The sequence below is a fragment of the Argentina silus genome (assembly GCF_951799395.1).
Source record: "Argentina silus genome assembly, chromosome: 2".
In the NCBI taxonomy this organism is placed as follows: Eukaryota; Metazoa; Chordata; class Actinopteri; order Argentiniformes; family Argentinidae; genus Argentina; species Argentina silus.
This window is the reverse complement of record NC_139656.1, coordinates 7,997,293-8,009,591: the sequence shown is the minus strand read 5'-3', so window position 1 is coordinate 8,009,591 and position 12,299 is coordinate 7,997,293. Positions and strand designations below refer to the sequence as shown.

The 12,299-nt window shown below is 42.0% G+C and overlaps 3 protein-coding genes across 3 annotated transcripts; 2 read left to right on the top strand and 1 right to left on the bottom strand.

Annotated features, from left to right (window-relative positions):
- Positions 1-365: 365 nt before the first annotated feature.
- On the top strand, positions 366-3,668 carry rsph4a (radial spoke head component 4A; the record flags this gene model as incomplete). The annotated part of the gene is made up of 7 exons (XM_083665411.1): positions 366-466; positions 1,326-1,554; positions 1,708-2,013; positions 2,194-2,643; positions 2,760-2,904; positions 3,180-3,297; positions 3,431-3,668. The coding sequence occupies 7 exons, from the start codon at positions 366-368 to the stop codon at positions 3,666-3,668; spliced, it is 1,587 nt and encodes a 528-aa protein (XP_083521537.1).
- An 893-nt stretch (positions 3,669-4,561) lies between these two features.
- napaa (N-ethylmaleimide-sensitive factor attachment protein, alpha a) lies at positions 4,562-8,003 on the bottom strand. Its single transcript, XM_083687625.1, has 11 exons — positions 7,819-8,003; positions 7,626-7,708; positions 7,430-7,546; positions 7,046-7,092; positions 6,817-6,894; positions 6,643-6,698; positions 6,457-6,541; positions 6,225-6,329; positions 6,061-6,129; positions 5,621-5,671; positions 4,562-5,435 (listed from the first exon to the last, which is right to left on the bottom strand). The coding sequence occupies exons 1-11, from the start codon at positions 7,917-7,919 to the stop codon at positions 5,334-5,336; spliced, it is 894 nt and encodes a 297-aa protein (XP_083543751.1). The 5' UTR covers positions 7,920-8,003; the 3' UTR covers positions 4,562-5,333.
- Positions 8,004-8,219: 216 nt separating this feature from the next.
- On the top strand, positions 8,220-12,285 carry zbed4l2 (zinc finger BED-type containing 4-like 2). The gene is made up of 3 exons (XM_083665473.1): positions 8,220-8,340; positions 8,630-8,732; positions 9,125-12,285. The coding sequence occupies exon 3, from the start codon at positions 9,141-9,143 to the stop codon at positions 11,817-11,819; it is 2,679 nt and encodes an 892-aa protein (XP_083521599.1). The 5' UTR covers positions 8,220-8,340; positions 8,630-8,732; positions 9,125-9,140; the 3' UTR covers positions 11,820-12,285.
- Positions 12,286-12,299: the final 14 nt, after the last annotated feature.

Genomic DNA, 12,299 nt, shown 5'->3' with positions numbered 1-12,299 from the left:
ACTTAAAATAACGAGTTGGAGGGCCGTTCAAATATATTTTTCCCACTCGTATTTCCGAGTCTTAAAAGACACATTAGCTTGTCCTTTTCAGGTCCACTGGCAGGGGATTCATTGATTGATTGGACGATGGTTTGATACAAGCAGTACCACCAGCATAGCAACCGTTTTGTTTACCATAGCAACATGCGTCGTAGTTTCTCTGGGAAGGAACTTGGTTACCGATAGCTAGTTTTACAAGCTATCGGTTGAGATATTTGTAGTTTTAGCGAAAGTTTTGGGCATTGACAGTGTGCCGAATGTTAGATTAAAATTTAACTGGAAGGTTAAAAACGGTTTTTTGTTGTTGTCAAGCGCTCAACCGAGAGATGGAGTCTCAGGAGGGAGCACTGAACAGCCAACGGGAGCAAACGGCTATCTGCTTCAAGGCATTTATGCTTAAGAATAGTACGAAAAGTAACCTCAACCTGTGAGTACTTGATGCTGGTTTTTCACCCCAAATGGGATGTCATGTTCCTATTTTGAGTATAGTTAAGAGAATTTGTTATCGTGATGGTTAGCGTGTGACTCTAGTGGGAATTGATCCCTGGTGGTGTGTCAGATAGTGTTCCTGATCTGACACTGTGTTTTAAGAGTAATCTAATGACAATTATTGTAAAATAAGAATGATAGTGCCTTACACTTATGACACTTGATCCTCCAAAGCAATTTCATGATGACTAATTACGGTTGATGTCGACCATGAATATTAATGTTATCATACTCTTTTGCAAAATATTCTTAAAAATGCATAAAACACTTGGAATGCAATGGTGACATGTAAATAAGGCATCATCAATTATGTTTTGCCTTAGCTACCTCTTAATATTGCAATCAATAGAATGGGAACACGATCTGACAAGAGAACTGACATGACACCGGGTCCCCAGCTCCCAAAGAGAGTGAACCAACCCCATAAAGTCAGCCTACATAGCATATGACTGCCTTAGCAGTGCTTGCAAGTAACACATTGCTGGCTCAGGCTATTGTCATTATGCTACCTCCATTGATGAGTGTCCCTATGCTTCACTATCTCAAATTCCTTAAGTGGACATGCTCACAGCTACCATCCCACTTTCAACACCAGTGTTGTGAATGGGGGGTATAGCCGGCAGTGTGCAACTGCAGTAGTGCGAATAAAACCTCACAAAGCAAGTGCACTGTCCACAGTGATAATATAGTCTATTCCCTCCCCTTGCTTATAACAGCTAAGACTAGTGTGGTTAAACCATATTGTCACGTGAATACAGTATCACTGATACATCACTGTATTCTCAAATACTTCTCAGTTATGACCATCTTGCACGGTTACTGACCAAGGTGATGGATGAGCGTCCAGAAAATGTGGTCGATGTTATTGAGGACATGAGTCGTGAGGTCAAGCGGGGATTGCTGCAAGACAAGCAGAACACCCTGCGAGACATGCCGATCACACCAGCTGCTCAAATCCTTGCTGAGCAGCAGCGGCTGCTGTTCTCTCGGGGAGGCGGTGACGACGGTGACCAAGAGGAGGAACTGGTAGGACGAGTCCTTTCACATTCATGAACTAAGCTAGGCAACGATATAATGTGAAAAGCTGGAGATAGTCAGGAGCCAAAGATACCTTGAGAGACAACAAAGTAGTGACTTGGCTTGATCAATCATTTCTGTGAATGTCTTGTCTCTCACTAGATTGAAACACCCCTCCCTAATGTGGGTGAGCTTGGCTTTTTCCTGGAGCAGGCTGGGGTGGGCCTGGGCAGAGAGGAGATGCAAAGGGTCTTCCTAGCACTCAAGCATCTGGTGGATTCCCAACCCCTGCAGCGCTGCCGCCTCTGGGGCAAGATTCTGGGCACAGAGGGCAACTATATTGTTGCTGAGGGGGAGTACAGGGAGGGGGAGGAGGAGGAGGAGGAGGGTAATGAGGAAACAGCAGAAGACGAGGGAAGAAATGGGGATGCTCGGGATGATGATGAGGAGGCTGAGGTGGTGGAGGTGGTGAGTTACTAAAAAAAATAATCTGTATTATGTTCCAATGAAAACAGTGATTATTAAATGTGACTGATTTGATCATTTATTTTTGTATTATTCACAATAATTGAGAAATCAATTTGATTTATGCTAAAAAATTACATTTTATATTCAATGAAATGGTGATCTATTCTGTTTGCCTTTTAGATTGACCCTCTCCCACGATCTACATACAAGCCACCACCCGTAGTGCCAAAGGAAGACAACCGCACAGGTGTGAACAAGTTTACTTACTTTGTGTGCAGAGAGCCTGGCCTTCCCTGGATGAGGCTGCCTGCTGTCAGTCCTGCACAGATCACAGCTGCACGCCAGATCCGCAAATTCTTCACAGGGAGAATGGATGCACCTATCATCAGTTATCCCCCTTTCCCTGGCAATGAGGCCAACTATTTGCGAGCCCAAATTGCTCGTATCTCTGCCGGCACGCAAGTCAGTCCCCTAGGGTTCTATCAGTTTGGGGAGGAGGAAGGTGAAGAGGAAGAGGAGGGAGCCCGAGACAGCTTTGAGGAGAATCCTGACTTTGAGGGCATTGCTGTCCCTGAGATGGCAGAATCTCTATCCACCTGGGTGCATCATGTCCAGCACATCCTGCAACAGGTAAGTTATTACAGACACAGGCAGCTCAAATAATGACTTCTGTAAGGTATATCTCCGTTTTTTGCATGTGTTATTTTCCCATTGTGCCCTGTGAATAATAGCATGGCCTCTTCTAGGGTCGCTGTGTTTGGGTAAACCTGGCTGAGAAGCCTGAGGATGACTTTGATGAGGAAGCAGATGAGGAGGAGAAGGAGGAGGAGCCTGATGAGCCTGAGCCAGAAGTGGGGCCTCCCCTCCTCACTCCACTGTCTGAGGACGCAGGTCAGCCATCTCAGTCTGTGTTCATCAACAACCATCATTTTCACTCATGCTGCTGGTGGTAGGGTTGCATGATGTCCCTGTAATGAACCTGTGTATTTTTAGAGGGGGGATTTTACACACTTTATTGAGATAGCAGGGAAGTGAGAGGGCAGATGACAGATGAGGAGGAAGAGTAAATGGGTGGATTAGAACCTAGAGACAATGCCACTGCTCCACACTCTGGCTCCTTTCTGTGGTTAAAACTCACTTGGACTTCTTGCTGCTGTGCATTGCAGAGATCTCTAGCACCCCTCCCTGGAGCTCCAAGATGTCCTCCACCCTGATCTCTCAGTTTGCTATTGCTGTGTTGCGCTCCAACCTCTGGCCAGGGGCGTATGCTTATGCCACTGGAAAGTAAGATGCATTGTAATATCTTGATTTCCAGAATTGTACAACACTAGACATAGCATGGTTTATGACTTTTGTTGTCATTGTCTAGGTTTAGATGGGCAATATCACAGTTGTTAACTGTTATTCCTTCATTTAGGAAGTTTGAGAACATATACATTGGCTGGGGCATGAAATTTGCTGGGGAAGGGTATACGCCAACTGTTCCACAAATGCCCCAGCGGGAATACCCCAGCGGGCCAGAAATCACAGAGGCCCTGGACCCCAGTCTGGAGGAGGAGCAGGCACTAAAAGCAGCCCTGGAGGAGCAGAGAGCTGCCCAAGAGGAGACAGAGGGCCTGGATGGAGATGAAGAGGAGGAGGAAGACGATGATTGAGGAGGAATATTTGTGGAAGGGTTAAGGTTAGGGTTAGTAAAAAATAAATAAATAAATAAAGTTTAGTTCAAATAATAGAAAATATTTGATATGTTGACTAAAGCCTTAATTTGTCAAAAATGCACAAATAAAACAAATCACAATGTCCCATCTCTCCCCTTTTATTCAATGCATGAACATTATTGGCCACTTCAAATAAAAAAACCTTGATGGTCATTACGTTTGCTGTAAAGTAACTTTCAACGATCGTTCTCAATTATAGGCATTGCAGACAGTCGTGTCTTTACATATTGAAAGGGGCCTTGAGCTGGCAGTCCACTACCAGTAATGCCAAAATGAGTGCAGTTGTTTTTTGTTTTTGACTTGTCTCTTGGTGCTAGAATACCAAATTACTGAGAGCCTTGAGTGGAAATATGACAGGTATAAATATTTCCGTAACCGAAAATAACACCAAAAACATGAGGAAAAGTCACTTTCATTCTTTTTTATTAAAGGCATTAGTAGGTTCCTGCGATGAATAACTGATGCGTAACATACCTAGAATCTGAATTTTTCAATGTATTTTGACCAAACAGGTGAATCAAGTCACCTGGCTTTAGTCCTACCACTATACTGTTAATCAGATAGGAGGACAACAACATCTATAGATCATTGACTTAGTTATTTTCTCTAGGTTAACTGCAAACATGAAGATACTTCACAGGATAATAAATTTCTGAGCATAACAATTTCTATGCATGCTACCTCTTGAAAATCAAGCAGAGCATATTTTCTAATTGAGATCAAAATGAAGAATTAAATATAATACATAAACATTACATTGGGTAGGGTGACAACCAACATCCATGGATAAAGGTTCATAAATATTGGCAATTATTAGGTGAATAAATAAGGGTTAATGTTTTCATATTTTGTGTGTATGTGGAACTCTAATAGCAAATAATTCCAATGAAATGTATCCGCATACAGTCTACCTAAAGACATAGAACAAATCTTTTGAAGAAAAATACAAGGAGAAAGGAGACCTAAATAATTTTACCACCTCTCCCAAAGTTTAAACCTAATATAAGATGCCCATGTATCTGCATAAAAACTATTTTCAATGCAATGATCATTTGAAATTTCTTTGGATTATGAGACTGATATTGTGTAAATCAAGGACAGTGTAATTAACCAATGGCTAAGGTCATCCAAATAAGAAGGGGCAAACTTAAAATAAATGAAGTAGCCCCCTTGATGTTTTTGATTAAACAAGATCAGATTATCTATATTGAACTAACCAGTTTAAAGCTGTTAGTTTTGATATTGTTACTGTGACAGAAAACAACATATAACTAACATCAGCTACAACATGCTACTATCCATAATGTTCAGATGGGCTAGGCTAGCTATCCTTTCTTTATCTACCTGATACGATTCTAAAGGTTTTTGAGGGTAGTGTTTTATGGAGTCTGGGCCAGAACCCTTATTGCTTGACAATGACAATACATCAACAAGTGATATATGATTAGGCCTACACAAATATATATCCTGATTAAAGAATGATACAGACAGGAGAAAGAAATCAAAAGGAAGAAGTTATTCAGGAATGTGCACTTATACATTGTAGAGATCAAGGATTTTAAAGGGAAATGATTTTTTTTTTTTCTGAGGCATTAGTAAAGATTAGCGAAGGTCACTCTCATCATCCTGTATGGTTTTCTTGATTCTCAGGAGCATGGTGGTATTCCACTGATCCAGTCTTGAGATTGAGTCAAAGTCCTTCACCTATTAGAGAAGGAGAACAGGTTCAAGGAACAAAAGCATTATTTATATTCAAATAAAAAAATTGTGAGTTCAGAAAACAGAAACATTAACAACAAAAAGATGTTGACATATACAAAAGCATACACAACATATAATTGTCAATCCCAAATGAAATTAAAATAAGATAAAGAAAAGGCTAAACTTACTGCATCAGTGAATGCATCAACATCCTGTTCCTCATAAGCATCTAGAAGTTTCTGTTAAAAAATACAGGGCAGATACATTTTTCATTTTATACAGATACTGTACATTACCTATCCCTCAGGAAATGTCATGTTTAATCCTTGGTCTCTAGTCAGACATTAGTGATACTTACAAAAGTGCAGGCTATTACGATACTTATTTTAATAATGATAGGCATGTTTAACTAGAAACATTTTTAAAGGTATCTGAAAGGAATTAGGATCTTGTTCTAATGCATTTGTATTGTGCCATAGTCTGTGTCCCCTTTAAGTTCAATAAAGCGGACACTAAAGACCATTCCACTTGCCCACACAAATGAAATGTTGCCACTATGCTGAGAGAAAATGCTGTATTTGTAGTGAAAAAACAAACAAGTAACATATCATATACTGTATCGACCCACCTTAACCAGTTTGCATTCTCTTGAGTCTGAGAAGGCTGGAAACATTTCCTCATACCTCTGTACAGACAGCTGATGGTAGACAAGTAAGGAGAGCAAAGTGAGACTTGTGCATTCAAGGCAAACTGTTCATCTGGTTAAGATATACAGAATTAAAGACTTGTCACCTTTGCATTAAGCATGTCCACACAGAAGTGACAAAGTGCTGCTTTGAAGAAGTGATCTTTCGCACCATATTTCAAAAGGGTGCTGTCCATTGCATACGTTCCAATCTAAGCAGTCAAACAAAAACAAAACAAACTCAGAACACAATTGAGAAAGTCCACAAAAGTAGTAAGCCTACTTGGTAAAGACAGTGTTATACTCCATACTGTCCTTGTGTAAATACTGTATGCACACCTGCTCATAAATTTCAATGGCTTTCTGGTACTGTTCCAGTTGAGCAGCATGGGTGGCCACTTTGAGAAGGCACTTATTTGCAGCGCTGCAGTTAGATGGACAAGGCAGGAGTCAATTAAAAAAACATTGAGAAGTTAACTGAAATAAACCAACTATCCATGAGAGATTGACTTCACATCAGAATACCTGTTGGACTCCTCCCCTTTGAAGTAATCTGCTGCCTGTTCATAGTGAGCAATAGCCTGTAGATGTAAACATACCACAATTATGGCCTCTCATGAAAAATTAAAACGACACTACATCAGTATTAGGCTGGTTTATATAGAAAAATATCATGTTCTGTAAGATTTAATGGCTGACCTTATCAACATCTACCAGTTCCGTCTCATAGATCTCAGCAATAGATATGTGGTGTTTAGCTGCAATTGTGAAACGGCCCTGCAGACAAGAATAAGTTAAATAATCAGGTGAAAATATCAACATACCTTACAGTTAGACTTAAAATGGGCACCAGGCACACATTTCTATCATAATAGGCCGGTTTGAGTTTTCACAGGTCACAAATGTAGAAATACTGCCATGTTCTTACCATGTCTGTGTAAATTTCAATGGCGAGATTCAGACAATTGATGGCCTCTACGGAGGTGAAAAGTACATACAATTACTTACAGTGCCCTGCGTAAGTAATGGGAAAGTGAAGCATGTTTTCTTCGTTTGGCTCTATACTCAAACAATAACTATGAGGTTAAAGTAGAGATTCTCAGATATTGGTTTCATCATTTGGAAATGACAACACTTTTTATACATAGTCCCGCTATTTCAGGGCACTAAAAGTAATGGGACAGATTCATATAATGTGGAGCCCATCACAAATATTTGCACCCGGGCCCTTGACTATCTTACGCCACTGCTAAAACCGGGTATGACACCCCACATAATAGGAGAAGATCTAATACAGAGTAATGTTAAGTACCTTGTGGGTCCGCTTTTTTGAAAGCATTGCCAGCATCAATGAAGTTGATGGCTGCATCAAGTTTGTTTTGCATCTGCAGGTGAAGGCGTGCAGATTGGGAGAATGCGTTGCCAGCAGCTGAAACAAAGTATTTGCAGCTGTCAACTCAGATCCTCCACATTTTAAATTATTAATTTTCAACCAAATCCCATCTTACCACTCCAATTCTTTGCCATTTTGAACATGTTTCCAGCCCTCACATACATGTCACAAGCTTCCTCAAATTTACGGGATGAACCTCTAAAAAAAGAAGAATATGACTTGAAATGCTTGGCTATTATGTCAACATGATGAAAACAGCTGTCATCGGCTAGCTAGCCGTCAGAGCTACTGGTAATGAAGCTACATACCCCCCGAACAACGATCCAAGGACTGATTGCGAGGATTTCATCTTTTTATCAGCCTCGGCGAGGAGAGCTATCGCTTCCTTCTCTTTACCTGAGTTATCCATTGTTATTGAAACAAAAGTCGTATGCAACGTAAGGGGATATTCACTGCAGCACAGCCAAACCTCTGTGTGTATATTTCATGTACAGACAGATTATCTCACGTCTTTTTGTGTGCGCGTGATTTGAAACACGTTCTTATCTGGTTAGGCGTAGTTGTTGCCCGGCGGGGCGGAGTTTGAAATGGGTTTTAGGTTTCTGAGTCCGCCGCCCTTATGACCTTTGATTTATATACATTGCAGCAGCGTCAAATGTGATCAGAGTCAAATGAGACAGTCATTACTGTCTGCCATTACTGCGTGAAACGACTTTTGCTTTCTGATTTGTCTTGCATTTTCCCTAGCTCTTTGTGCAAATCGAGCAGACCTATTGTCTGAGACCTGGAAGTAAAGCCGTATTAGCGGTACCGGAAAAACATGATCATGGGTAAAATAAAGATAACTGCAAAATCACAAGCATTAAAACTGGGTTAAATTAATATGTTAATATTATATTGTGTACAAAAATAATAGTCTAAATTATATGTAATTCATAATGCAAGAATCACGAAGTTTGGGATGATCGAACGTGTTTTAATGTTACCAAGGATGTGGACAATCATCATATATATATATATATTTAAAAAAAACTATTACACAATAAGACAACACTGCTACCACTTAATATTTAATGCATTATTCATTGGAGCAAATTGTTTTCTTTTCTCGTTTTTCAGACGCCTACTTCAACTTTTAATGCAACCCAAAATCAGCATTTCAGTTCCCGTTCAAGGGTCTCGACCATGGTCTTGATTTGCGCTGTCGTAATTCCAAAATAAGGTAAATATATATGTGCGGTTCAGATTGAATCTTTATACATATTGCACATTATGTTGGTCAGTGATCAGCTTGGGAAACTTTTATTAGGCAGAGAGATCAGAAATGCTGACCAAAAACGTTGCCATTTCCTCATGCGCTTCTTCTTGACACAAAAACACGGAACAATGTGTTTTGTCTCATTAAGGTCGTATGAATCAAGGGGTATTCACATATAATATTAGAAATTACTGTAAATCTGCCTAAATAATGAAATCATTTTTCTTTGAATATCTTATCATAATTGATTGAAGCTCCATCAAATCATCAAAATCTCAAACGTACCTTTGTATATGTATGAATAAACTATAAAGCAAACAGCACCTAACAAAGAAACACATCTGTTTATCTTCTAGTGATCTCTCATCACCCATGAATTTCCCAGGCTTCCCCCGATCCAGCAGTCTGGACCCAAATACAAAGAAGAGAGGAGAGTGTGGAGCAGCAGGACCTACTCAACCACTGTACATATCAAATGATCGACGCACATCTAAAGTTTGGAATTACTACACCCAACTGAATGGGAACCATGTTGAGTGTAATGTGTGTAAGAGGCAGTTGTCTTTTCATAATAGCACAAGCTCTATGAGGGAGCATCTTGTCCGCAGACATGGTATACGAGACAGTGATAGCACCATGGTGGCCCCGATCCCAGCCACATCACTCCAGCCAGTGGCCCAGCCTAGCTCCACCACAGCCAACACTTGCATGTTTCAGCCAGCTTTGACCGTAATTATCAAGGAAGAGCAACAGGATGCTGACATTTCTGCTGAACCAGGGGAACCCAAACGTGCACGAACCACATTTGCTAACCCAGATGTAGGAAGTGCCGCAAATGCAGTACCTGTCTCCAACCCAGATCTGGACCCCTCAAACTCACACACTGAATTACCATACAGTGTGAACAACAGCGTTAGTAAAAACAAGGAATATCAAAAACAAGGTATCAAGGAATGCAGTAACAAGCGTGTTGGGGTCCTTACTGACCTCATCTTAGAAATGGTGTTTAGAGACTTGCAACCACTGTCTGTGGTGGAGGAGAAGGGATTTCGTCTTTTATTGAGCTGCTTAGAACCACACTACCTGGTGCCAACACCCTCTCAGCTTGGCAGCCTTCTTTGGTATCGCTATGATGCTGTCAAACAGCACCTTCAGCAGTATCTTCAGTCTGGCCTGGCACCTCATGGCCTAACTCTTTGCACTGAATACTGGCAATCAGTAGCCGGCTGTGAAGTGGGAGGAGGCGGTCGACTCTTCTTCACTGTAAGTGCACATTTTGTTGACAAAAACTGGCGCTCGGCCCATTGTGTGCTAGAGACCCGTCCCATGCCAGATTTCAGAGAGGAGGTCAATGGAAGTAGATTCACTCTATTTGGGGACACCCTGAAGGCAATTCTCTCTGAATTCAATCTCCCTGAGAACTTTGTTTTCTGTGTTGTGCACAACACTCCCTATACTCCCTCTGAGGCCAGAGGAATTAAGAATATGGGACTTGATAGAGAAAATCTAAATAATTTTTCTGGTCAAAGCCAGTCACCTCAGAATCTCCCAGAGGGCTGGGTAACATTGCACTGTGCAGGGGAAGCCCTCAAACTTTGCATTCAGGAAGGACTGTGGATGGAGCCAGTCAGACAGTCTCTTACAGAGGTCCGTAGAATAATCTCACATTTCCAGCATGATTCACATGCTGCCATGGCACTGAGCCACAAAGCACAGGCTGCAAATAAAGCAGGTGCTTGTTTGGTCTTGGATGATCCAGGACGCTGGGCAACTGCCATTGAAATGTGTGAGAGCCTGCTAGAGCTGAAGTGGGTGGTGAGCTCAGTTCTAGAAGAGCAGAAAGCTGCTCCAAATCTGGCGGACCACCAGTGGCGGCTCCTACAGGAGCTGGTACCTGTGCTTAGGACAGTGCGCATCGCTTCCTCTTTTTTGAGTGAAGACATAAACGCCCCCATCTCTGCCCTCATGCCATGCCTGCATGGTGTATCCCGTGTTCTAGCGCAACATATCGCAGAGAGCAGCTGCACTGTGGCTCGGGGGGTCATGGAGAGAGTGCTGTCTGGGATGGAACGACGATGGAGGCTGGGTGAAGAGGAGGCCTTGCTGGACAGCCCTGCCATTCTCTCCTCATTCTTGGACCCCAGGTTTAAGGAGCTGCGCTTCCTCAGCCCCTATGCACGTAGTAAACTGCACGATAAGGTGAAAGAACTATTATCTGCTCAAGCACAAATGGAGGACGGTGAAATAAGCGTTCCGAGTGATAAAGGAGGAGTTGAGAAGGAAGAGGAGGATGAATATGAGGAGGGAAGAGAAGGGGGAGCGATGATTATGAGATCTGAAAACTTAGTCAAGTCAAGAGACGCACCGCTGGATTCACCCGTTTCCTTTGAATCGAATGAAGACGGCGACGTTATTGTGCTACAACCAAAGGTGAATTCCATGACAACCCAGTCTCAAGTGAGTAAAGACGGGCGAGGTGAAGGCTCACTCTGCAGCTCTGCAAATGGTCCCAAGAGAGTGAGTACAGTAACAGGACTGTCTAGCCCATTAAAAGTGAACTTGCAGCCCACCCCTCATAAGCAAATCAGCCCAGTGTCCCGAAGCATGTACGACATTCTGTTAGGAGAGGACCCCACAGAGCGAATGCCTGAGATCCACCAACAACTAGAGAACTACATTGCAGAGCCACTCTGCAAACGCAGTCTGTCTCCTCTCCACTGGTGGCGCTCCAAGGAGCGTCGCTTCCCTGCTGTGGCTAGGCTTGCCCGTAAATATCTGGCCATCCCTGCTACTGCGGTGCCTGCTGACAGAGCCTTCGCTCCCAGAGAGTCTCCTGTTGCTCAACGCAGGGCCACGCTGGGGCCCCAGCACTTGGACCATATTCTTTTCCTTCACCAGAACTGTGACTACATGGAGCGACTGATGGGAAGGTCAATGGGGTATGGAGAGAGAGGCAATGACAGGAATGGAGGCAATCAGACAAGAGAGACTCTATATCAGTCTTTAGTGTCATATGACAGCCAGGCTTGGTTGGGAGGAGAGGAGCTGTGAACTGTATCTACTGCTGTCTGTTATGCTGTCACATAGACCTGTGTGGTGGTAAGAGCATCAGTGCTGCATAGGCTGGTGGTGGTTTTTGGCTCATCTAGTGAAGAAAACCAAGTCCTGTACATGGTAAACTACTGGTATTAGTGCAGCTTTTTGGTTTTTTATCAAAGCCATTTTGTGATGTGTGTATTTTCATGTACAATAGTGTTGTGCATATCTATATCCCAGGAATACAACATGTTGTAAAATGTACTTTGTAAGAGTTGTTGTATGGTCAATCCAGTTGAATAATAACAACATGCATGTTGTCTTGTCTGGTTTACATAAAGTTAAGACACTGGTTTAAAAGCTTTTATTTGTAGCATGCCCATATGAAAATGTCTCATGCTAACTGGGTAGAAATGTTGTAAGCAATGTTTGATTTAAAAAAGAAAAAAAAGTGTCTAATTAAATAAATTAAATTAAAGAACCTTATCTTGTACT

What these genes read in the sequence shown, in the direction of transcription:
- zbed4l2 (XM_083665473.1), top strand. Translation starts at nt 9,141, where the DNA reads ATGAATTTCCCAGGCTTCCCCCGATCCAGCAGTCTGGACCCAAATACA.
- napaa (XM_083687625.1), bottom strand. Translation starts at nt 7,919, where the DNA reads ATGGATAACTCAGGTAAAGAGAAGGAAGCGATAGCTCTCCTCGCCGAG. An exon ending in CCATTGAAATTTATGAGCAG is followed by an intron (nt 6,330 to 6,456) that starts GTGTGCATACAG and finishes TTGACTGCTTAG; the next exon opens with ATTGGAACGTATGCAATGGA. An exon ending in GAGAATGCAAACTGGTTAAG is followed by an intron (nt 5,672 to 6,060) that starts GTGGGTCGATAC and finishes ATTTTTTAACAG; the next exon opens with AAACTTCTAGATGCTTATGA.